The sequence below is a fragment of the Capricornis sumatraensis genome, chromosome 6 (assembly GCF_032405125.1).
Source record: "Capricornis sumatraensis isolate serow.1 chromosome 6, serow.2, whole genome shotgun sequence".
Classification (NCBI taxonomy): domain Eukaryota; kingdom Metazoa; phylum Chordata; class Mammalia; order Artiodactyla; family Bovidae; genus Capricornis; species Capricornis sumatraensis.
Window position 1 is genome coordinate 103,648,778 of NC_091074.1, and position 23,863 is coordinate 103,672,640.

The 23,863-nt window shown below is 44.6% G+C and overlaps 1 protein-coding gene across 1 annotated transcript in view; it reads right to left on the reverse strand.

Annotated features, from left to right (window-relative positions):
* ABCA1 (ATP binding cassette subfamily A member 1) overlaps positions 1-23,863 on the reverse strand; it is a 112,684-nt gene that overhangs the window by 38,934 nt on the left and 49,887 nt on the right. Inside the window, exons 7-18 of the mRNA XM_068974276.1 lie at positions 21,036-21,128; positions 16,174-16,414; positions 14,168-14,307; positions 13,715-13,831; positions 9,601-9,798; positions 8,624-8,829; positions 7,666-7,842; positions 5,906-6,128; positions 4,022-4,243; positions 2,763-2,967; positions 1,519-1,632; positions 655-826 (exon numbers count right to left, since the gene is read on the reverse strand). Of these exons, the coding sequence (XP_068830377.1) occupies positions 655-826; positions 1,519-1,632; positions 2,763-2,967; positions 4,022-4,243; positions 5,906-6,128; positions 7,666-7,842; positions 8,624-8,829; positions 9,601-9,798; positions 13,715-13,831; positions 14,168-14,307; positions 16,174-16,414; positions 21,036-21,128 (2,108 nt within the window). The remainder of the gene's footprint in view (positions 1-654; positions 827-1,518; positions 1,633-2,762; positions 2,968-4,021; positions 4,244-5,905; positions 6,129-7,665; positions 7,843-8,623; positions 8,830-9,600; positions 9,799-13,714; positions 13,832-14,167; positions 14,308-16,173; positions 16,415-21,035; positions 21,129-23,863) is intronic.

Sequence of the window (23,863 nt, forward strand, 5' to 3'; positions counted from 1 at the left end):
AGGATTTTTTAGATTTTAAAGATTTTTAAAGATTTTCTGCAATTTTCGCAATACATTAATTGTGCATTTAAAAAATACGTAACGGGAAAAAGAGGTTACCACCCCTACCACCAACTGAAATGGTTATGGGCTACATTGAAAGCCACTGAGGGTAACTCTGGTGTGTTTATGGCCCATGTTCCCTTCTGAAACTTCTCATTATTAAGGTTCTTATAGGTCCCAGAGAAGGCAGTCTTACAGCCAGCTGCCCAGCTGTTCCTCACATCTGCTTAGAGACAGAGTTTGCAGAAATTGCCTCCTCCCTCCAACACAGCCTATCTTCCTTTTCACAATCTTGCCTCCCAATCCTGACCAAATCAGCCCCAAAGAAACCCTTTCTCAGATCTGTCACAACATTAGGTGCTAAAACACTGCAGAATTTTGAGAACCAAATGGGAAAGGTCATCAAAAGGTCCCCAGCCTATTTTAACCCAAAGATAGGAAAATTCAGCATTTGGAAAGCATTCTCACATTAGGTGGTACTTTTATACTCATCGACTCCTCATGCACTCTGCCCTCGCCTGGGTAAGCAACGCAATGTCCTTAGGTATGTTTCTGACTACAGGAAAGAACCTGCCTGCGGCTGATTCTCAGAGAGCCACACCCTCTTCTTACATGGTGGTGGTCTTGCCAGCTCCATTGTGGCCCAGGAAGGAGGTGATCTGCCCCTCGTAGAAATTCAAGGCCAGGCCATCAACAGCCACCTTCATGCCATCTCGGTAAACCTTCATCAGGTTCTGAATGGACACACCCAGTTTCAGATGGGTGGGTTCCTCCTCCATGCAGACTGTGAGAAGACAGGACACAAATGAGCCCACAGAAGGCACTAACAAGTGGAAGGTCAAGACGCAGGGTCTTGTAATTTTACAACTGTCCTTTCTCCATGGCTATTTCTTGTTTCTCAGGCAAGCAGGCAACAAATCTTTAATTAGGGCCTAACTGGGCACTAGTGTTGGTGATCGGAATACAGTAAGAAAGGTGCAGAGAGGCTGGGGAAGAAGAGTAGGAATGGCAGGAGGAGCAGCTGGATCAGCAGGCAGGGGCGGGTGGTAAAGGATCTTGTAAGCCATAACAAGGACATCACACGCCACCACTGGTGAGTGGGGGCAGGGCACAGAAGAGATCAGCAGAGGAGCGACTTCTGAATGATTTAGGAAGCCATACTGAGCACAAAGTATGTGTGTATGTGTGTGAGGGACAGGTGGAGGTGAAGGGAGAGATCAAAAGTCACTTTTTATTTAATGAAGGCAAGAAAGCAAAGGAAATGTCCCTTAGGAACTCAGAAAGCAACTCCCCCAGAAGTCAACAGCACTGGACACAAATGCAGTCAAGAATTTAGACAGGGGCACCTCACGTGATGTCTCTTCCCCTAAGGTGGTTTTAGACTCTTCAGGGAGGGAGTCACTCCTTGCCCCCTCAAAGAGGGCCAGGAGGGGCAGCAGCACGGCAGTCAGGGGTATGCCGGTCAGCAAAACTCACTTTCTGATGCTCCCTTCTGGCTGGAACCAGGGTGGCTCTTCTCATCACTTTCCTCGCCAAACCAGTAGGACTTAGTGCAAGGGAAATACCAGGGCCTGGGGATTCCATACTGGCCTGAAAGCCAAGCACAGATGTAAGCCAAACTCTGTAACGCCCCAGCAACCCCCAGGTTTCCCAGCCAGGTATCCCAGACACAGCTTCCTTGATGTCTCCCCCTGACACAGCTGTTGGGAGACAGGACAGAATGGAATGGAGGTGGGGGAGGTGGGGCTAACATTTGCTGAGCTCTACTATGTATGACAAACACCCTGCACTTCTCTGAATCTTTCCAGCAACCCCATGAGGCAGGTCATTATTCCCACTTTAGAGATGAGGAAACTGAGGGATTAGTGGCCCAGTCAAGATCATTCAGGCAGTGAAGTGAAGAACTCAGAATCTGAATCCAGATCTGCACAATACAAAATTGCACATTCAGTGTTGGACATTCAGGTAGTTCAAGTAGGGATGGGTAATCAATATTTCATGGCCACTCCTTTGGAGAAAAATCAGAAAGTGAACCAGAAAGGGTTAAAGCTCACTCTCTCAGAATTTGATCTTCTATGAAAATATATCCAAGGGAGGTCTCAGTCAAGAAGATTTATTAGGGAAGTATAAAAATGAACTTTTATGACTTTTGATTAAAGCACAGGCAAGGGCTTAGCGCCAATATGTATCTTATTATTCACAAGCTGTACTCAGGAAACAGAACTGCTGGTGGTAACTTGGGGGATACAGAATTCTAGGCCTGGTTCAGCTTCGAAGAACTCTCCTGGGCAAGCTGACTCAGTGTAACTCACTTGGGTTCACCTCCCAGCACCTACTCTTACCAGTTATGAGGCCACAGGTAAGTTATTTAACTTCTTTGCATCATACTTCTCTCATTTGCAAAAACTGGCTAGAACAGTAGCTCCCTCACAGCAGTCTTATGAGTATTAAATTGAACCAAAGCGTCATTTATAAGACATGTGCAGGTGCCTGGCGTACAGTGCTCAAGAAATAAGAGTTAGGTCGATAGTAAAAGCTGTACTTTTAGCATCAGTAGCTTCTTCTTAGAGATAATTTGTTTGCCATAGGTCTAAAGCCCTAACCACTTTCCAAGGAGACCTGAGCCCTGCAGAAATTCCAGCACAAAGAGAGGAAAATGACTCGGTTAGAAATTTCTTTTTCCTGGATGAAGACAAAAGCAGTGTGGAAGTCCAGTGTACCTGGAAACACAGCCTCGATGTACCACGTCATCACTCCATAGAGAAAGGTGTCAAACAGCATCATGGACACAGAGGTGGTAAGGTTGAAGCCATCTTCCTTTGTGGGGCTCTCAAAGAGGTTGTCCCACTGTACCCCAATGCCCTGCTCCTCGAAAAGGGCAAAGTACTCACATCCGAACCCAAAAGCCACAGGAGACATCAGGCTCTGTGCAAAAGAGGCAAAATTCATTCATCCATCTCCTTGTCTCTCATTTTCCTATCACTGCTAATGTAAATGCCACCTGGAGAAATGTGAATTTGCAAAATGGATCAATTACAAGATATGGAAATATTCATCTACAGAGTCCCTTCAGGGGAGTGGGCTCCTTGACAGCATATAAAGTGATTCTATTTATAAGCACTCATTATGCACACACATTTCAGAAATGCATCTATGATGGCATATAAAACTTTTAGAATTTTATGCTTCTAAAGATGCCTCAGGGGCTCAGCAACTGTACCTTATACACACACACACACACACAGAGGCATTTTTCAGGGTCCTCTCAAGCTCCCAGCTCGGTCAGCAATGGGCCCAGTGTCACAGGAACCTGTCTGGGGCTGCTGATGCCTAATGGGTCCGGACAGAAACACTTGGAGCATCTTATAGAAAACTCAGAAAACGACTCGTTCTTACTGGGACTTGCATACTTTCAAAGGCCTCTCCTCCTCTGTACAAGGGAAGGGAGTAAAGTCAGGGATTTGTGGGGAGATGGGGCACCTGTTCCTCAGTCTTGAAGTTTAGAAAACATTACTCAAGTTAAACTCCATACTGGACTCAAGGAAGATAAAGGTCCAGAACGAGCCAGCTCTGACCTCAAGAATTTTCAGTTCTATCTGTGACTGGGACTTTGTGGTGAGCTTAACACAGCAGCAGTAACATGGCCAACCAGAGCTGAGAGATAAAAGGCAGATAAAAGGGAATGCTCTAAAGTCATTCCCCAGGGCCATTTACCCCCAGCTGGCCCATGGTGCAGCCTGGCTCCCTCAAAATTATCATTCGATTCAATTCAATCAGTGTTCACTCAGAGGACTAAAAATAAACTACTGAGTAAGACACAGTCCCTGCCTTCAAGAAGCATACAATCTAGAATTGAGGCTTAAGTCCCCGTGGAAAGAGAATCTCTTATCTTCTGTTCTCAGCTTGGACTACAAAGCAGAGGTGAAATACCAGGGGTGGCTGTGACTGCAGGTACTGCCGAAGGGCCAGAGCGACTCACCATGAAGATCTTGAGGGTAAAGCCCACGTAGTCCTGCCACGCCACGCACAGGACGTAGGGCAGGTATAGCATGAAGTAAATGATGCCCCCACAGGCGGCCGCCAGGTTGGCTCTGGAGAAGAGCGTGCTGATCAGGAAGCACTGCAGGATGGTCACCATGGCGAACACAGACAGAAAGACAAACACCACGCTGGGGTCGCTGTACGGCAGCAGGTTTCCTAACTGGGAAGAAAGAGACCAAGTAAGACTCTCAATAGGCAATGATCCATGGGAAGCAGCCAGGGCTTATTCCTAGTCATCTTAAAAGACAATATAGAGAAACAGTGCTGTTCATTTTTCTGGTGAGTGAAATGAAGTCTACAGAAGGGAAATGACCAGCCCAAGACCACACAGCCAAAGAACAGCAGAATCAGAAACAGAACAAAGTCCAGGCTTGATATTCACCAAGGTTCATCTCAACAGACAATTCTGTTCATTGTTTCTCCAAGAATAATATCACCTTTTATAAGGACTATGAGCACCAAGAAAGAATTGCAGGAGATAGCATCCTACGTGGCCTCTCTCTCTGAAAGCCAAGGAAAATGGCCAGGCCATCTTAACATCCCCTGTGAGAAGGTGCCATGGATTCTGGAGCCACATAACCATCCAAACTCTGTGGACCTGTCAAGTTTCTCCCAAGTAGTTGGTTCTGTTTCACAAGGACCTACCAACACACAATTGGCAGAGCAGCTCACACCCACCAGCCACAAGACCCCCATCCCAGCCACAGAGCTCAGGCCTGGCAGTCAGATATCAAAGCATGAGGGGAGCTTGATTTCACCAAGAACAGCTCTGCCATACTGCTGGGTGACCTCAGTGAAGTCCTTAACCTTCCTTGGCCTCGTTTCCTTGTATGTTAAATGGGTTACTTAGTGAGGACGTCATAAGACAGCATATGCATGTGTTTCAAATAGTGTTTGGCAATCAGTATGTGCTCACTTGTAATGATTAGTAGCTAGTTTTTCAATTAATTGTTAGTTCCTTTTCCTTGGTACCCCTCTGCTTTTAAAAACATTTATTTTTAAAAGATGTATTCTTTAATGAAACAATTGAGAAAAAATTGGCACATGAGTCTATTAAAGTAAGGGGTGGACACAGAACTGCACTGTACAGAGTCCCCTTCATGGAAAGGCTTGTGGACTGGCTGTCAGTGGACAGCCTCAGGTGGCAACTGATCTGGGTTTGTCCCAGCTGCAGAAAGCTGCCCAGCCCCAGGGCACATCTTTCCAGTTACTAATTGAGGGGCCTGGGACAATGGACTGTCAGAGAGGGAGGCCTTGGGGTAACCTAAAGGGCTGGACATTTCAACTCCATGGCCAGAGTGCCCAGGGGCTTAGCCATGTGCCACAGTTCAACTCCTGTCTGTGCTCAATCCTGCATCCTCTCTGTTCCTTGTATAGGTATAGATCCCTAAGAAATAAACATACACCAAGCTCTACCTCAGCCTCTGCTTCCAGAAAATCTTAACCTACAACAGTATCTATCCTTCTGATTATGGTTTTTAGAAATTCTGGCAGAATCATCAACCAATACATACACCTAGGAAAATGAGTAACTCTCAGATACTGTCACAAGCCATTGCCAAACAGATGGCATGGTGTGGTTAAGCACATGCTCACCTAGGACATGAGACTCCTAGGTTCAGTCCAGCTTAGCTACTAACCAACTGGGTTGACACTGGGCAAGTTGCTGCCCTTCTCGGGGTCTCTCCAAGTTTCATCAATTATAAAATGAAGGAATTGCAGGAACTGCACCTCTGACTCTATCCCTCCCAAACAATCTGTGCTTTTCTTCTGCCCAGTAGCCAGGGGGGGGCACAGGGAGGAGCCAGTGAAGCAGCCTTACTTTCAGGATGACCACCAGTAGGCCAGCGCTCACAAGCAGAGGGATGAGGCTGCTGATGAACCAGCTGAACCAGAGGATACCGTTGTCCAGGCCCATGATGCGCATGGTCTCCTTCAGCCGTGCCTCCTTCTCGTACACAATGCCCTTGATGATCACAGCCACTGAGTAGATCCAGGCCAGCGTCATGAAGAGAGGCATGGACCGGCTCATGACCCTCAGGAAGCTGGAAGGGTAGGGGAGGGTTAAAGGCAAGAGTGAGCCAGGCTCCTGAGCCAACAACTCTGGTCCTGCATGCAAGAGAAATCACCAGGACCAAGCCTGAGATGGGCAGACCTGTGCACCCTGACAGGAATGCTTCATGAGCGTGGCAATGCAGTGATTAAAAACTATTAACAAGGTGATGCCAAAGTTCTTTGAGGGCTTGCTTTAGTAGCTAGATAACTATCAGAGGTCATTAAGCTAAATGTGATTTTAAAGTACTAAAACAAAGCCAACAAAACCAAAAACCCAACTCATTGTCTCATGAAAGTTCAGTGTCTTCAAGGTCATCTCACTATCAGCTTGCCTTGCACAACTGTTATGACAGATGGTGCAGAAACACACTTCAGGCAGCTCCTGTCAGTAACATTTCAGATTTCAGATTCCAAACTAGAAAACGAAACGCAGCGAAGTCAAAGGGACACAGAATCTAGACTTTAAAACTCAAGGTTCAAGTCTCAGCTTTACAACTTATGCACTTACAGGGTATGTGACAGCAGGCGTGTCCCCATCTTAATATGTCCTTTCTAGAGTAAACCTTTGCTTAGGGGTGTCTTTGGAAAATACTGGCTAATCTTTCTGAAGGTGAAAAACAAGATAAATCCAGGTGACCTGGAAAAACTAGAATGAACCCTGCAAGTAAAAAGGTGGCTCAATAAGAAGCTGGGAGAGATACAAGGAGAGTAACCCTGCTACTTCTGCAGTCTGATCACTATACACACACACACACACACACTCACTCACTCTCACACAACAGAGAATGAAAGAGTTTCCAGAATTTGGAAGAGACATGACATACTTCAGATGCCTGCAATAACTACACCTCTGCCCCATTCTTGCTCTCTCACAAGAAATCACGACCCATAGAGCCACAGGCCCCACTTGGCAGCCCAGTGACTAAGCACTAAAAGGTTACCTAAAAAGTCTAAGATAAAATGGACTTGTTCAGTTTTATTTGCATTGTTTGAAAATGTGGCTTACCACTTACTGAGAAGAAGAAGAAAAACTGATGTGAGGTTAGCTTTTCAAGGTCCGTAACACCGTGCCTCTGTATTTGGGGGACATGTGGATGTGTGGATGTATTTGGCATGTGCTCGTCATGACGCATTTTAAACTTGGAGATTGGGCCAATTTTGACCAAAAGGATAGGGTATGAAAAAATAAAAGTTCTAGTAACCGTAGACCGGAAAGGAGTGAGGATTACCGGTGTGTGGTGTGTGTTCATGTGTGTCTGTGCCTCAAACTGTCAACTACCTACATTTGGCATCTTATTTCCTGAAATCTCCACACAACTTCAAAAACAACTGCTTTGCAGTAGCCATAGTCTTGTTTTCATCAATTCTTTGACCAGTGTCAACACACATATAAAATAAATTTAACCAAAGCATTCTGTTTCCTCTCTTGGCATGTGTGTATGTGTGCACGTGTGTGAGTGTGTACACACCCCACCTGGGGACAGTGCTAACCAGTTAAGTAAAGGTGGCAGCTTACTGGTAACTTACATGTCATCAACATAACAGGGGTAAGGCATCTGCTGCATGTACACGCCAGTTTTCTTCTCTGTGCCCGTCAGCACCCTGATGATTGCCTGCTCCACCACATCCTGCAAGTAAGCGAAGCCTCCCCAAACATACCGCATATCTTCAAAGGGGTCAGCCCGAGGACCAGGGTCCCAGTACCTTAAATCAAGCCACAGATGATTGAACATTCCTTAGAACCACACAACAAAAAATTCAATCACCCACAAGCCTACAGAGCCACTGTTTTTATTTCTGCATCATACTTTGTGGTCTCAGTGACACGTGCGTGCACACTAAATTGCTTCAGTCTTGTCCGACTCTTAGGGATGCTATGGACTGTAGCCCACCAGGTTCTAGGCAAGAATACTGGAGTGGGTTGCTGTCCCTCCTCTAGGGGATCTTCCCAACCCAGGGATTGAACCTGTGTCTCTTACATCTCCTGTACTGGCAGGTGGGTTATTTACCACTAGCGCCACCTGGGGAGCCCTCAGTGATGTGTACATTTTTTAAATAGATATAATCAGAATGAGCAAACCACTTGTTGGTTTGTTTTTTTTTCCCTCCTCCATTGCTTCCTAACATTACTACAAGTGGATATGTCAAAATTCACTTTATCATTTTTTATATTGGTTGTTTGCTCCCTTTTTAGAAATGGATAGCATTAGCACAGGGAACCTAATGTCTTTTTCCTTCTTTCTTTGTTCCAGTTGATTTAATTCCTTAGGACTAATTCCCTTGAATGGAAATGCAAAACGAAAAGACAAGGATATTTTATGACCTTTGAAACAGCTGTCTCCACCGTGAATGTGCCAATTACACCAAAATCATGCCACTGATTTATCTTTGTTTGAAATTTTTACAAAATTATTAAAGTATCTCCAGTCACATTAGCTGCTCTTGACTTCTCTAAGACGGGCTGGTACAGTGCAATTCCACTTACCCGTCCTTGATCTTATTCGTCCTCTCCACATTGTCAATGTCCATCCGGATCTTGTACTTGACATGACGCGGTAACTCGACGCTGCCGGGAGCAATTCCAGTGAACACGACCCCAGCCCAGAACTTGCGCTCATCCAAGAGCTCCATGGACTTGTTGATGAGCAGAACCTCTGTCGCTACTGGTTCTAGCTTGTTCAGGTTGACACACTGAAGGAAGAACAGCCATCATGAGAATGCTGACGGCCAGGAAAACAAGCAGTGGCCAAGGCAGTGTCTATGCTGAGAGAGAAGCACCAAGTGCATGTCTCTTTTAATCTTCATCCTCTCACATCATTCTCCAATATTCAATTGAAAATGGATTATTTGGGTTTTCACCTTAGCGATTTAAGAGAAATGTTGAATGTATTTTAGAGATAAGTTACTCATCCTGATTTTTGTGGAGGGAAAGGGATTTAAACAATGATCAGGCCTCATTTTCTTCTGCTTTCTTCGTAATTTTGAGCCATAACAACTAATCAAGCAGACCAAAAAAAACTTTCATTTGTCCCTATTAAGTCACATCACTTTTAGGACTCAAATTTTTTAAATGTAATCAGTCCTACTAGATTTTATGTAAGTTTCATAAGTAACGCTTTTTTAAGGGAATGCTTTATTGCCTTTAGGTAGTTGGATATCAAAACAGGAAAAACTAGAAGACAGTGGATAGAGATATTCTTGAGTCAGACAGAATAAAGCTAGAAGTTAGGTCTGTTTCTGTCTGTCTCATTCATTCAACTAACATTTTTTTGAGTGCTTTTTCATACACCACCTGTGTTTTTAAGTGACTTTTCATACACAACATGTATTAGGTTGGAGGGATGCTACTGTAAATAAGACTACACAAAATTTCTAAACTTTACTCCAGTCTCAATCGTATTGCATCATCTCAGAGAAAGAAGCCAAAGCCTTTTCTAAATGGTCCATGGAACAGTTCCTCACCTCCATGAAACGAGAGATGGTCTGGATTGCCCGGTTGGTCTCATTGAAGGCTTCTCTCCAGGTGTACACGGAGCCGTTGGTGGACTGCACATCCTCTGGGTGCTTGGCCAGAAATGCCACGATATCTTTGGCCGTCCAGTCTAAGCCTTCCAGTCGCTGTTCCCAAAAGTCATCATTGCCTCTGCTGTCCAACAGTGTCTGCCATTCCAATGACAAAGTACAACTAAGTCTTGATGAGCCCTATATGATTTACAAAACCCTTTCACATACATTGTCATTTTTTAATCTTTATAAAAACTGTGAGGTAGGTAACAGTGTTTCCATTTTACAGGTGAGACCACTGAGGCTGAAAAAAATAACTTTTTATCAAGGATGAATCATACACTAATAGGCATGAAGTTGACCAGTCAATGTCAGTCCAGTCTGAATCCAGTTTCCAGTATAGCTTAACAATAAACGCTATTGACTACAGTAACAACAATAATCACACTTATACTCTATATAATTACTGTTGGATTAAACACTTCACCTCATACAACATCTTAAGGAAGGTATGTCTAATAGTTTCCATTTCACAGATGAGAAAACAGGTTCATAGAAGTTAAGTCCCTAACCATAATAATAAGCTAATAAGTAACAAAGTCAGGATATGAGACATGGGCTCTCAAATTCTATTGCACCTTCCCCTTGCATTATATCATCTTCTTCTTTTGAGACCCAGGCTGATAACTCCTCATAAAGACTCTAATTTCTAGACTGAATTAAGACAAACCTGTTTAGCTTAGGGAAAGAATGCTGCTGTTAAACCAAGTGAAACCTGATCTTTCCCAATTACAGGATGCAAGGGTCAGGATGAAAAAGAGGCTTATCTTCCATTTCTTTTTCCTTAGCTGGCTGGCTCTCCACATGGGTCAACATGGAAGAGCAGGGAAATCAATCAGGCACTCAACCAGCAGGTGCAGAGGACCGGGGCAGAGGCCTGCAAAGGTATGCTGCCAGAAAAATGGGTCTGTTTCAACCTCAGCTCATGGAAAAGAGAATCAGCCACAACTCCTGTCATACCTTCAAGAAGGCAGATGAAACTTTGACTCTACTGAAATGGAATCTCTTAAGGCCAAACTCTGCTATTCTTAAAATCAGTCTCATTTCTACTAATATTATAAGCTTTTCCCCATGTGGCTTCATATTTATTATTTTAATGGGAGCATAATAGTATTTATAGGGTATATAAACTATAATTTCATTAACTATTCCCATGCTATGAAACATTTAGTCTATTTCTAATTTTTCACAAAAAAACAATTATTATAGCAATAACATTCTGTTTCATAGGGTGACTTCTTTCTTTAAAATTATTTCTGTATGGGATACATCCCTGAGGGTGTGTGGAATGGAAGTGCATGGGATAGCACACTTTCTATGGTTCTTACAATTTTCATTCCAAATTGCTTTCCTATAGGGAATAACAAATGATATTGTCATCAGTTAGGATATATATTTTTATTAACATAATAGATTCAAAATTGTATCTCACAAAGGTGCACAGGGGGATGGGTTAGCAATTCTGAAATGATTTTATTTGAGACTTGAACTGAACAAATAAAACCTGAGTGAAGACATGCAGCATTCGAGGTGAGGTCTACCCTGCCCAGTGTGGCTTCTGAGCAATACAGCCAAGGAAAGCAGCACGGCCTGAGAGATGTGCCCAGTGGGATCACTGACTACATGATTCTAGGGTATGAAGATCACCGTCAGGAGCAGTGTCCATGGAGGAAGCAGAGGTTGAAGGTGAAAGAAACAAATAGCAGCTCAGAAAGAACAATTGAGTATCAGTGGGTTCCATGACCCAACAAAGAAGGGCCTCCAGATCTGTGGGTGCCTCTGGATAGAACAGGTGCAGACAGAGCCAGACACAGCAGAAGATAAGAGCTATCACAGAGTAGAGGGGTGGTTGCCAAGGGGCTGGGAAAACACAGAGGTCAAAGGGTATGACGTTCCCATTATTAGATCTGAGGATCTAACGTATATCATGGTGACCATAGTTAATGATACCATCCTGTATACTTGACACTTGTTAAGAGGTAACTAGGTGAAGGAAGGGACATGTTACTTAGCTCCAATGTGGTGATCATTTCACAGTGCAAACATATATCAAAACACCAAGTTGTATACGTTAAATACATACACTTTTAATTTGTCACTGTACCTCAATAAAGTTGAAAAAAAGAAAGAGCTACAACAGAACCAGAAGTCTCAGGCACTGCCTTATGTACCCAATGTGAGGCTTCAGGGGGTGCAGAGGACTGAGAAGCCCAAGCTTGTGGAGTGAAATAAACACTCCTTAGTAAAGAAAAGAAAGCAGTTGGAGGACGCTCCTTCGACTTCCACCCACAGGCTGATGAGTCCCTAACTGGTGTCTCCAGCCTAACCAACTAGTTACACTCCAAGCCCTAGTATCCACTGACTTGTTGGGTATCCCTACCATCCATCAGCTAGAAATTAAGAATTACCCCAAAACTTCCCTCTCTTTCACCCCTCCACAACCAATCAGTCACCAGGCCTCACCCCACCAGGGTAGCCTCTGCCCTGGTCTCTGCCTTCCATCTTTCCTCTCTTCAACCCACCTGTCAAACCAGAGTAATGTATACATTGCCAAAAACCCTTCCATGGATTTGGTAATGGTGTGTCAGAGCTTAAGGTAAAGTCCTTGGCTTGACAACCACACACCGCGCCTTTCTCCCCAGCCACAGCTCCTACATTTCCTATTTCACATCCTGGGGTCTCTAGCAGGATCCCCAATGAATGCCACGGCCATGTTGACAAGGGCCTCATCCCACAAGAACTGACAGCCTGTGACCTGCTGGAGCATCCAAGTCAAGCTCCCTATTTAAAAGCAGGGGAAGCATCTATCTGCCTACAAACTAAAAGTCATGGAGTTCCTTCAACATGGCCCCTCATCACCCTCTGAGACTCGGAAGGAGAGAAGCCCAACAAGTAGGAATGTAGATTCCAAGGAGAGGACCAGAAGATGCCTGAGACCACACCAAGATCTATGACACTGTTTGTGGCTGAACCACATGAATCCCTTTTGGAGGAGAGACTGAAGCTGAACAGAGACCGTCCTTGATGGGTATAAGTTGTTGTTGTTATTATTAGACAGGAATTATTCACTCGATCCATACAAATTATTGTTCATGCTTCCCTGACTAAAGTCCCTTGGTTTTTAAAGGCTCCCAATTTAAGAATTAAATTGCAGGACCACTGCAACAAAGATGACTCAGCTTTCCCATCACTGGAAGGCCCCCAGGGTATGGTCCCTCCTAGGGCATCTCGGAAGGGTCCTCAGCCTGTGAGAGTACCTTTCTGGGTAGACATACCACCTGTAACACCCAGCTGCCCTTCTGATCAATGACGTGTCAAGACAAGAAACCTGGCAAAATCCATTCGTGCTTAATATTAGCAGGAACAAAAGGAAGAGGCCTCTCTCACCATGGAGACAGGAAATAGTCTAATGATTCTCTGACTCAGCCCAAGGCGGGATGATGTGATTAAATGGCACTCAGGCTCAAGCAAAGGAGACATTTTGTTCTTGCTCAGACTCCTCCGCTTCTGAATCCAATTGTCTTCAGAGCACTTATCCCTTTTCAAGTGGTTCTGAAGCACTAAGTGAAATTCCCCTCCACGTAGTAACAGCGGCTCCTCACTCACACAGCGCCTTGGGGAGCAAGTATCTGTGATAAGTCTGCAGAACAGGCTTTTGCTCGCACACCTCTGTCCAAGACCTACCAGGACACAGTAGGGCTGAGTAAGGTGCTGTGGCTCTACAGCCAGAAAATAGTTAAGGTCTTGTAATCACCAAACTCCTCCTCCAAATACCAGTCCTAAGTTTCTTGCTTGGAACTCTGATTTTGACTACCAGATGCCTTGATGCTGACATGCATGAGATGGTGTAATCTGTGCACCATCACCTATACCTCTGCCAAGTGACAGCCCTGGGGCTTGAGCTGTGCTCTGTCCCTCTGTACTGGGTTCAACGTAAATAACTCTCCTCTCAGTCACTTCTTGGGAAGTAAAGAGCATCAAGCAGGCACACAGTAATCAGAGGGACACTCACCCGGACAAGGTCCATTTCTGAGCTGCTCTCCATAAAGGTCCAGATCCTGGGGCTGAGTTCTTGCCACATGCCTTCTAGATCATGAAACACAGCCAGTTCCTGGAAGGTCTTATTCACCTGGAGTCAACCAGGAAGCCAGGAGCAGCAAAAAATAAAAGAGGAGCAGCAACATGAGAAACTCAGCTAATCCCTGAAAAGACACTCCATCACAGGGGCCCTTTTCCTGTCCTTGCCATCCCCAAGAAGTGCCTGCCTGCAGCAAGGATTCAAACACCCAAGACTGGAGAGCTGGCCCTCAGTAGTCAGCTGGGGCCTAGGTCAGACTGGAGGTCCTCATTCTTTGGAAATCCCAGAAAAGTATACTCAATATACTCCATCTGAAGCCACCTTTATATTTTTGTTCTTAATTCTAGGAAGAGTCTGTTGAGGGGCTCTCGGGCCCAGGTGGCTTACCTCAGTCATAAGCTGCCTTGTGACTGGAGTATCAGGTGTATACAGGATCTTTCCAACAAGCAGGGGCTTGAGAGCTTTCCATATGATGCGGGAAAGAGGACTGGACTCCAGATTCTTCATCAAATCATTGCAATAAGGAGCTGTGAAAAGGATGAAAGGCAAATATTTGTATGCATGGTCATATATTTGTAGAAACTAACAAAAGCTTTAGAACCAGCTGGTCAGTCATAGGTTTAAATCTCAGCTGTGCCACTTAATGGTTATGTAACAACTTCAGATTTGTGCCTCAGTTGACTCCTCTGTAAAATTAAAGTTAATGACATCTACTTAGCAGAGACGTGGAGAGGATTAACTGAGATGATATCGGTGGAGCCCCTAGAACAATGCTGGATAAATAACCAAAGTTTATTATAACACAGATGATGTCACAACTGAGACAATATAGAAAAATACTTTTTACTATGCTCTAGATGACTCTAGATGACTTAACGCCAGCCTTCAACACTTTGTTTCCACTGGAAACAGAGGGCTGAATTTCAGACTTTAGTTTTCAAGAAGAAATAAAAACTCTCCCTTCAATTTCTAAGTCTCATAACAAGTACCTGAAATAAATGTAATGAATACCCCAAAGTGAAAAATATGAAGTCATAATAGATAATAAGGTCTGATTATCCAGAAAGATTCCCAGATTTTTAAAAAATTTCACTCTGGGTTCTTTTAGATTCCAAGTATCCTCTACATGCTGCAAAGATAATATTTAAAAACAAAAACAAAAAAGAGGACTTGCTCACAGTTGTAGCTGTTGTGAAAATGAAGGCTCTCTCAGGTTGACTCACAAAGAGAGGGAGCAGAGGGGATGGCATTTCAGAAAACTGCCTACAGTGCCCTTCCCTTCAGGCTCACAAAGCAACCTGCCACGGCTGGAGTGCTTCACTCCAGAGAAGTATAAAAGGTTCTTATGTTACAGTAATGCACTAAAAGCCACCTCACTCAGTGTCTGAAAGACACACCTGCGGTTAGAAATGGAGAAAGGCTCACTTGCATCATGTTTTCAAGGAAAACAATGCCATTGTCTACAGCTGTAACACCGGCTCCTCGCTGCCACAGGCACAGGACACACATCACCACAAAACTGCCCAAGCATGGGGAGCAGATATGGTGTAACAAGGTTCTCTAATGACACCTTGTAGCTAAGAACCAAAAACAAACAGCAGATCAAATGCCTGAGTCTGATGGCACACACACCACCATGAACAGGTATTCTGGAGGTCATGTGTTTATGGACAAAAAGCATGCAGCCAGGCAGACCTGGTTGAATCCGGGTTCTTGCTGATTAGCAACAGTGTGACTTTGACCAAGTCACTGAACCTCTCCAAGCCTACAAAATGTGGGGCTATAAAACCTTCCTTGCAAGGAATTCTCTGCCAGAGGTCAAGGTTCCATCCCTGGCTGGGGAACTAAGATCCCACCAGCTGTGGTCCCACACAACCAAAAAAGAAAAAATAAAAATAAACCTTCCTTGCAGGTTTACCATAAGGGTTAAATGAATTAACTTTTAAAAAAAAATGCAAAGGACATAGGAAATGTTGCCTAAATTCTATCTTTCATTATTGTTGTTATTGTTAAGCTTTTATTATAAAGCATATCTCAAGGAGAGCAGGGGGGAAAGGGAAGGGAGATGGGGAGAATGAGAAGAACCTTGATCACTCTGGGAACCACCTTCAGACATACCCCAGAAAATTGGAGACAGTGACATTCAATCATCCATTCACTCGATAAAAACACTGTATGCCTGGGATGTGCCAGGCCCCTTTCACACAAGCGGGGACAGTTGGCTGATTAGGAGAAGATTCCCTCTTCTAGGAGCTCTGTCTGGGTGGCAAATAGACATGTAAACAAGTACCCACTGCTGCTATGTAGGACGAGGGTAAGCACGAGAGAGGGGGCCCCACAGGGCTGAGTCTGGGACAGAGGTGGTGCCAGGGCCTGGCTGCGTAGACACTCACATGTAGAGTTGTCATAGAAGGTGCCAGCGTCGTCCTCCGTGCCGTTGCCCCCGAAGAGGGCCTTGTAGTTGTTGTCCTCGTACCAGTTCAGGGACTTGATCTTCAGGCCCCCGCCCTCAGGATGGCCGCAGATGATGCGGGACACAGCCTGGTAGATCTGGGTGGAGGAGCTGGAGCTGTTCACGTTGGTCAGAAACATCACCTCCTGCCGCATGTCACTCCAGCTCCTCATGCTGAACAGCTGGGGGAGGGAGCAGGCAGAGGTGGAAAGGAAAGAGGGGGGAAGGTTGAAGACACAGAAGACAAAGAAACAGGTTAGTTCTTCACCTCTACAAAGCCTTATCCCAGAACATAACTTGTCTGGCGTCGCCTCTCGGAAGCCTGGTGATGGGACCACCAGAGCCATGCTACCCGTCTGTGGAAGAGGGACTGGTGTCATCTGAGAGACAGTTTGAGAGGCAGATTCTGATCTATCTAGAGTTCAAATCCACTTTGTCACCAGGTGCCCAGGTGATTCCCATACACATTAAAGACGGAAGTACAGCCTAGAAGTTGGTGGAGCCCCTGGTGATGGGCTTTATCTCATTCGATTATCATCGGGTTTACAGAAGAGGATGCTTTCCTTGAAGAATCATGTGTTCACATGCGTACATCAGGAACCGCTCACATCCTCAGTGAGGGCCTCATTTCTAAAACACCTCAAACTTCAGTGTGGAAACTGAGGTACCTCCTGCCCCTTGGCAGAAAAGTCAGTGTGTGTGAAATCCCCACCCTCGTCTCAGCTAAGCGCCAGGCACTGGGAAGGAACACACGATGGGAGCTTGACTTTGAATCTCAGCCACGTCCTCACTGGCTCACAACCTTCGGGAAGTCACATCTCTGAGGGCCCCACTTCTGATCAAGACAATGAAGCTAAAACAGAGCGTGGCGAGAAGAACGTCACACAATATCCGCTCTCCAAGAGGGCCCTGCACAGAACAGCCCCTGCCTGGAAGAGGCAGAGGCGCTACGCAGCCGGGGGCTGAGTCTGGGACTTACATGTGACCAGCGCTTTGTCTCACACACAAATGTACTCCAGCACGCTGTAGACTTCTTGGTCCAGTGGCTCTTATGATTAACTATTCACAGAGCACTTTGTATCTCCACACATTTCACAATAAATCATTAATACACCTTTCCATTCCTAGCCCTGTCACTGCGTGTCCAGGCTGAGGTGCGGCAAGCAGAGGGGAGCGGGTACGGGACGCCACTCTTGCTCCGGAGGCAGTCTAGGCTGACTCCATGACCTGGTTTTCTGTCTCACAGAGCCCGCTGATCCCTGTGAGTGAGAAGGTCTTGGGTGCCACAGACCCTGCCTCTGCCTTCAGCCTACAAAGGGGAACCAGGTGCTTCAGGGGTGGTCAGAGGTCACAAAGATTCTTCCCTCCAGAAAGGGAGGCTTTGACACCCAGAAAACACAATTAGGTGGCCAGCTTTTCCTGACTTTATCTTCTGAGGTCCACAGACAGGGAGGGGGATAGGCAGTCAGGCCATCTTTCCTTTTGCTGGTGAGTGCAACAGCCCTAGAGATTTTTGAAGGACAGCACAAAAGCCACTCACTTCTCTTTGTCGCCACCACCATCCTGCCATCCCCCGATCAAAAGGACAAATCTCTTCCCACATAAAGTCAGCACATCTTTGGATAGAAGCACTGTAAGCAACTGAGTTATTCCAAATTCTTGGCTCTTCCCAGAACCTGCCTTAGGGGCAGACTCCTACTTGTTCTAACTTCAGCTCCTGCCCCAAGCCTCCCCATGAAGTGCCTCCCACCACAGGGAAGGCAGCCGCTCAGCCTCCAACCCACGGATGGTGGCATCTGATCATCATCTACGGAGTGAATGAACTACTGAGGCTTTCTCAATCCACTGCCATGGCTTTCTCCTGCCCTTGCCCCATCACAGCCTCTTCTCAGCCTAACACTGGAATCATAAACAACTCTAATCTTCTCAGCCACACCAGACACCCCTGATCCAGACCCTCCACTGGCCTCCCATCTTGCTCAGTGTAAATCCAGCCTTTCCAGGTCTACACGGCACTCACCTCCTGCTCTAATCTCATCTCTGACTCCCCTCTCACTTGCTCTCTTTGTTCTGGCCTCACTGGCCTCCTCCCCGGTCTTTACATCTCTTAAATCTAGCCCTACATCAGTGTATTTGGGTCTACAGTTCCTCCTGCTTGCAGTGTCATTTCCTCCATGTTCAGATGGCACCTGCCTAGACAGGGCTTCATGGATCACCCTCCCCTCTAAAATACTACCTCATCCCCCTCCATCCCTCTTACCCAGCTTCGTTTTCCTTCACTGCAGGCATCCTTGCTGTCCCATTATACACGACTGGTTTATTTCTATCTCCTGCCCCACTGCAGTCCCACAACAACAGAGAACTTAGTGTGCTCACCACTGAGTCCCTAGCACCCAGCTGTGCCAGGGTCCTAGGGGGTGTGGACAGATAACCAAACACTGCTCCTTACTCTGCCTCCCCAGGCTCACCTTCCAGAAGTGAAGCTCATGCCCACTTTCATCCCTCTGGCTCTCGAAGTCCCCATTCCCTCACAACTCCCGGCCCTGTTAGTCCAGTTTCTTTCTCCGAATAGTCTCCTTCCAACTCTATTTCCAGTTACCATGAGGGTTCAGACAAAAAAACTGCTAAAGCTGCAAGAATGTGGGCTTTAGAGGCCAAGCATCCTGGGTTCAAATCCTAGTCTTGCCAATTAACCCACTAGGTGACTGTGGGCAAATCGTCTAGCTTTTCTGAGCCTCGGTGTCACCTGTGCAACAGGCATAGTCGGCCTCATCACATTTGTCATGCAGATCACACAGGGAAACCAGGGGAAGCCACAAGAAACATGGCAGCTTACCTCCCTTTTCCTTTCAAGGGTTGTGTTTTAGTCAAAACAACCAACTTTCTTTGCAAACACTGAGCAGATCAACAAGGGCACTTATGTATTTATCTTCTCCCATTTGTCCCAGAGAAACTCTTAGATAATGAGTCACTGGTGGCAAAGGTGACTTGACTTTGTGTTCCACTGAAAGAAGTGGGGGGCCCTTGCTGCCTAGGGCCAGGGAATAAGCGGGACACAAGGAAGCAGCTGCCAAGAAAAATGTATATCGTTCAGCTGAAGAGTTTCTACCATGTGAGCAACAGAATATCACATGCTTTCAATTATTTTTTAACCCTAGACAAAAGGCAGGCCAGTGATGTAAGAGGAAACAGCTATAACCAGACTGTGAGTTTAGAGGCAGCTTCAAATGTTAGATCCCCGCTCTGCCTTTTCTAGGGCTGGCAGAGAGCACAGGGCAAGTCACCGTCAGCTAACAGGACTCAGGAGAGATGGCAATGGACTTGCAGGGCAGTTTCTGCTTCTCATTCTGCCTCCTGGAAGAACCCCAGGAGACCCAACTTCTCCACCTACAGAGAGGTCACCAGCATTCATAACCAGAGTAACAGATGGCAGCCTGGAAGAAGGCTTCTCCTCCTGAAAGGAGCTGGAAAGCCAGTCCTCTTCGGTCAGACACACAGCAGCAGGATTGACAAAGAACAGGATCGAAAGTAACATGCTAGGTAACATGTTGACAGAGCCGAACCTCGGTGCTTTCTGTACTTCCCAAACATTCTGCATTTTCCTTTGTGAACACGCAATACTTTATTCTTGCTGTTGTTGTTGTTCAGTCGCTAAGTCATGTCCAACTCTTTGTGACCCCATGAACTCCAGCACGCCAGGCCTTTCTGTCCATCACTATCTCCCTGAGTCTGCTCAAACTCATGTCCATTGAGTCAGTGATGCCATCCAACCATCTCATCCTCTGTTGCCCCCTTCTCCTGCTACCCTCAATCTTTCCCAGCCTCAGGGTCTTTTCCAATGAGTCAGCTCTTTACATCAGGTGGCCAAAGTATTCCAAGTATTTATTCTTAGAAGACATAAAGTGAGCTTTGATATTTGAGAAAAATCATAAAAACACCAAAAAAAATGAGTTAAAGAAGCAGTTCATAATAAGGCTGGACCAAGTCTGAGAAAATTTTGCCACAAATTATTCCCAATGTCTTATACATTAAGGCCTGTGCGGTTTCTGACCATCACTCCCTGACTCAGCTCTCTACACAACGGGCTCCAGACCATTGGTTCCTCTTTCCCAGTCTATTCTGAAACAAGGCTGGGTGTCAGAAAGGCAAGCACACGCTGACTGGGAGGCAGAGAAGTGCTTATCCGCTAAGTTTGTAAGTCAGGCCCTCTGATCTTATGACAAAGGTGATTCTGTTAAGTAGGAAGTTAGGTAATTCTAATACACTTGTAAACATGTGCACCCAAAAGGCAAACTCAACATTTATCAGGAGACTCTATTTCCAAAGTTGAACTCAAGGGGCCAGAAGTTCACAAGGCAAAAATCCAAATTAGGGGTACCAGCTTCTCCCTTTCAGTTGGTAAACAAATGTTCTGGTAAAAAGACTGTCCAGCTTTATTACTGAAGAAGAAATAAGGAGAAGTTGCTATAAGACAAACACAGTACGTGGAGGACAAGGAGGAATCATCTCCTCTACTAATGAGTCATTAACTCGGAACCTAGAGTAACAATTGGAGAAAGTCCTAGGCTAGACATCGGGCCTTTAGCTACTAGCTAATTAACCCTGAGACATCCATGAGTCTTGGTTTCTTCATCTTTAAAGTAAGGAGATCAAACCAAGTAATTTTAAGGTCGCAGATGCTTCTAAAGTTGATTTTACATTTTTCATGACATGCATATCAAATGGACTCTCTGAATCAAGTTCAGGGTGTAAAAAAGTCATAATGGATGGTCTGCCCCCTCGGACTGAAAAGATGTGACTTACCTCTTGGGCCAGATTCCCGAGACTATCCAGCAAAGCTTTTGTGGCTTCACCCAGCTCCTCGCTCGGGAAGAGAGATGTAGAGTTTAGTTTTGTCTGCAACGAGAAATAAATAACTGTTTCTAAACTCAATGTAAACCTGAAATCTCTATTTAAAACTAAACAAGTTGATTAAAACTATTCATAATCTTCAATTTGAAACACAAGAAACCCACTCTTAACCAAAATAAGACACTAAAATTATTCTATGCCGGGGGCCAGCCTTCCCACATTCCCAGTCCTCTGATGGGCCCAGGCTTTCCTTTAAATGACACACACCAGTAGGTCTCTGTGACACAGCTCACAGGCTGTGTTAATGTTCATTCCTTCCATGAAGCAATCATGAGCAAAACCAGGTGGGGGGCTTTTTGTTTGCTTTGCCTTTCTCTCTTCAAGTTCACATTTTACCTAAAGGCTACCATATTGAAAGTTGAACCTACACAGAGACCTTGGTAAGGAAAACTTAGAAACAGAGGTCTTAATTGGGAGACATAGGAGGTAAAAACTATTTCCTTTCACTTTTGGGGGCTTGGATACTATAAAATACAGAGAAGAGACTGATGTAAATCAGATTTAATATTACAAATTAATAAGGAAAGATAGGCTATTCAACCAGAGAAGGTGATGGCACCCCACTCCAGTACTCTTGCCTGGAAAATCCCATGGACAGAGGAGCCTGGTAGGCTGCAGCCCATGGGATCGCGAAGAGTCGACATGATTACTGAGCAACTTCACTTTCACTTTTCACTTTCATGCACTGGAGAAGGAAATGGCAACCCACTCCAGTGTTCTTGCCTGGAGAATCCCAGGGACGGGGAAGCCTGGTGGGCTGCCGTCTATGAGGTCACACAGAGTCGGACACGACTGAAGCGACTTAGCAGCAGCAGCAGGCTATTCAACCACTGTTGCTGAGACAAATAGTTACTCATCTAAGAGAGTAATTTTTCCATCTTATACCACTACATGAAATTAAATTCTTGGTAGATTGAACAGCTAAAACTAAAAATGAAAGTTAAAAGATGTGCAGGAGAAAATGTATTTATGAACTTGGGGTAAGGAAGGTCTTCTTAAAATACAGAAGTCCAAATCAAAAATGGGGATTAAACTTCTGAAAGTAAAAACTACGCACCAAAGACACCATGAACAAAATGAAAAAACAAGCCAAAGACTAGAAGAATGGATTTTTTTTAAAAATTTAGAATAAAAATGGAATACCAAGCCATCAGTTAAAAGTAACCAGATGCCACATTTATCAACATACATAAATCTCAAAAACATAACACTGGGTGAAAAAGACAAGTTGCAGATCAACATGCACCCATATATAATATGAATGCATGCAAACCAATACAGTATATTGTTATTAACCGAATGTGAATATATATACAGTTGGATAAAAATACGCAACTTCAAGATACCAGCTATCTTTGAGGAAAGAGGGGACTATACAGATGACAGCAACTATATCTGTAGTGTGTTATTTCTTGAACTATTTCATAATTTTCTTTTTAATTCAAGGAAAAATAAGGAAAAAGGAAGAGGGAAGGAGATTGGCAGGAATGAAGGATAGGAATATAGGTTAGGTTGAATATATATCAGATTCGAAAGATGTCTAACTTCCTTGAACAAAATTAACCCCAGGCAAGATGCCTTGAAACAAGGCCACACAATAAAATCTGAGAACCAAGTGCCTGCACCAACTATTAACTGTGGTCTCTTGCTCATATTTACTTGACAAAGGCAGACAGAGTTTGCCAATAGTATTTCCAAAGAGCTCCAGTAACCCATTCACAGTTTGGAATTTCTACTACTATTTTTCATAACCAAAAGTATTCCCTTGGCTATAAATTCACAGAGGCCCCCATTGAGCTCCCCTGCACAGGAGGCAAGATTTTCTTGTATGAAGGAAGACAGGCATAAAGGGAAAAATTAAATCTTTAGTGGAGACTATACATTCTGTGTTAAGCTAACAGGAATTCATGTATTATTCAATATTTTAAGATCATAACTAAATACTATACTAGCATTATAAGAAGAACAGACAAATGAATATTATATTACTCAAAGCCCTTCCCCATTTCGGTAATATATGTTAATCACAACACTGCAACATTTCCTAAAACCATGACATTCTGGAGCACTGGCTCCATAATGATAAAAGCCATTATGCCATCCTTTCTGGGCCTAATAGATGACTTCTTTATATTCTTTTTATCCTCCTTAAGTTTTTCCTTCCACATGAATTCTCTTTTTCTTTTCTAAAATTGAAGTAACAACGGTTTATAACATTATATGAATTTCATGTGTTCAACATTATATTTCTATTTCTGTGTATGCTGCAGCATGTGCCCCACCAAAAATTTAGTTTAAATTGTAAAAGACTGAATTTTTTTTTTAAAAAAGCAATAACTTATCAAAGTCAATTTGATTTTAATTTCTGAGTTGGTGTTTTATTCCAACTCACTGTCCAGCACAGTTCCTGGCACATAATAACTAGGCACCCAAGAAATGTGGAAGAAAAGTAAAAAGCAAAGGAAAGACCACATCAGGAGGGTGAGAAATGGACTGGTGTGAGTCCTGCTTCAAAGATCATTCAAATTCACAAACATACTCTGTTTCATATTCACCTCATCAAGTCACTCACATCTGCAGCCTTAAGGTGGCTCCCCTTGCTCCAAGGATGAGGCCCAATAGCCTACAAAGGCTAAATGAACATTTCCCTCTGCACCTTTGTAGTGTCATGTCTTACCATTCCTCTCCCCATCAAACTCCCCGTAGCTACATCTGATCCA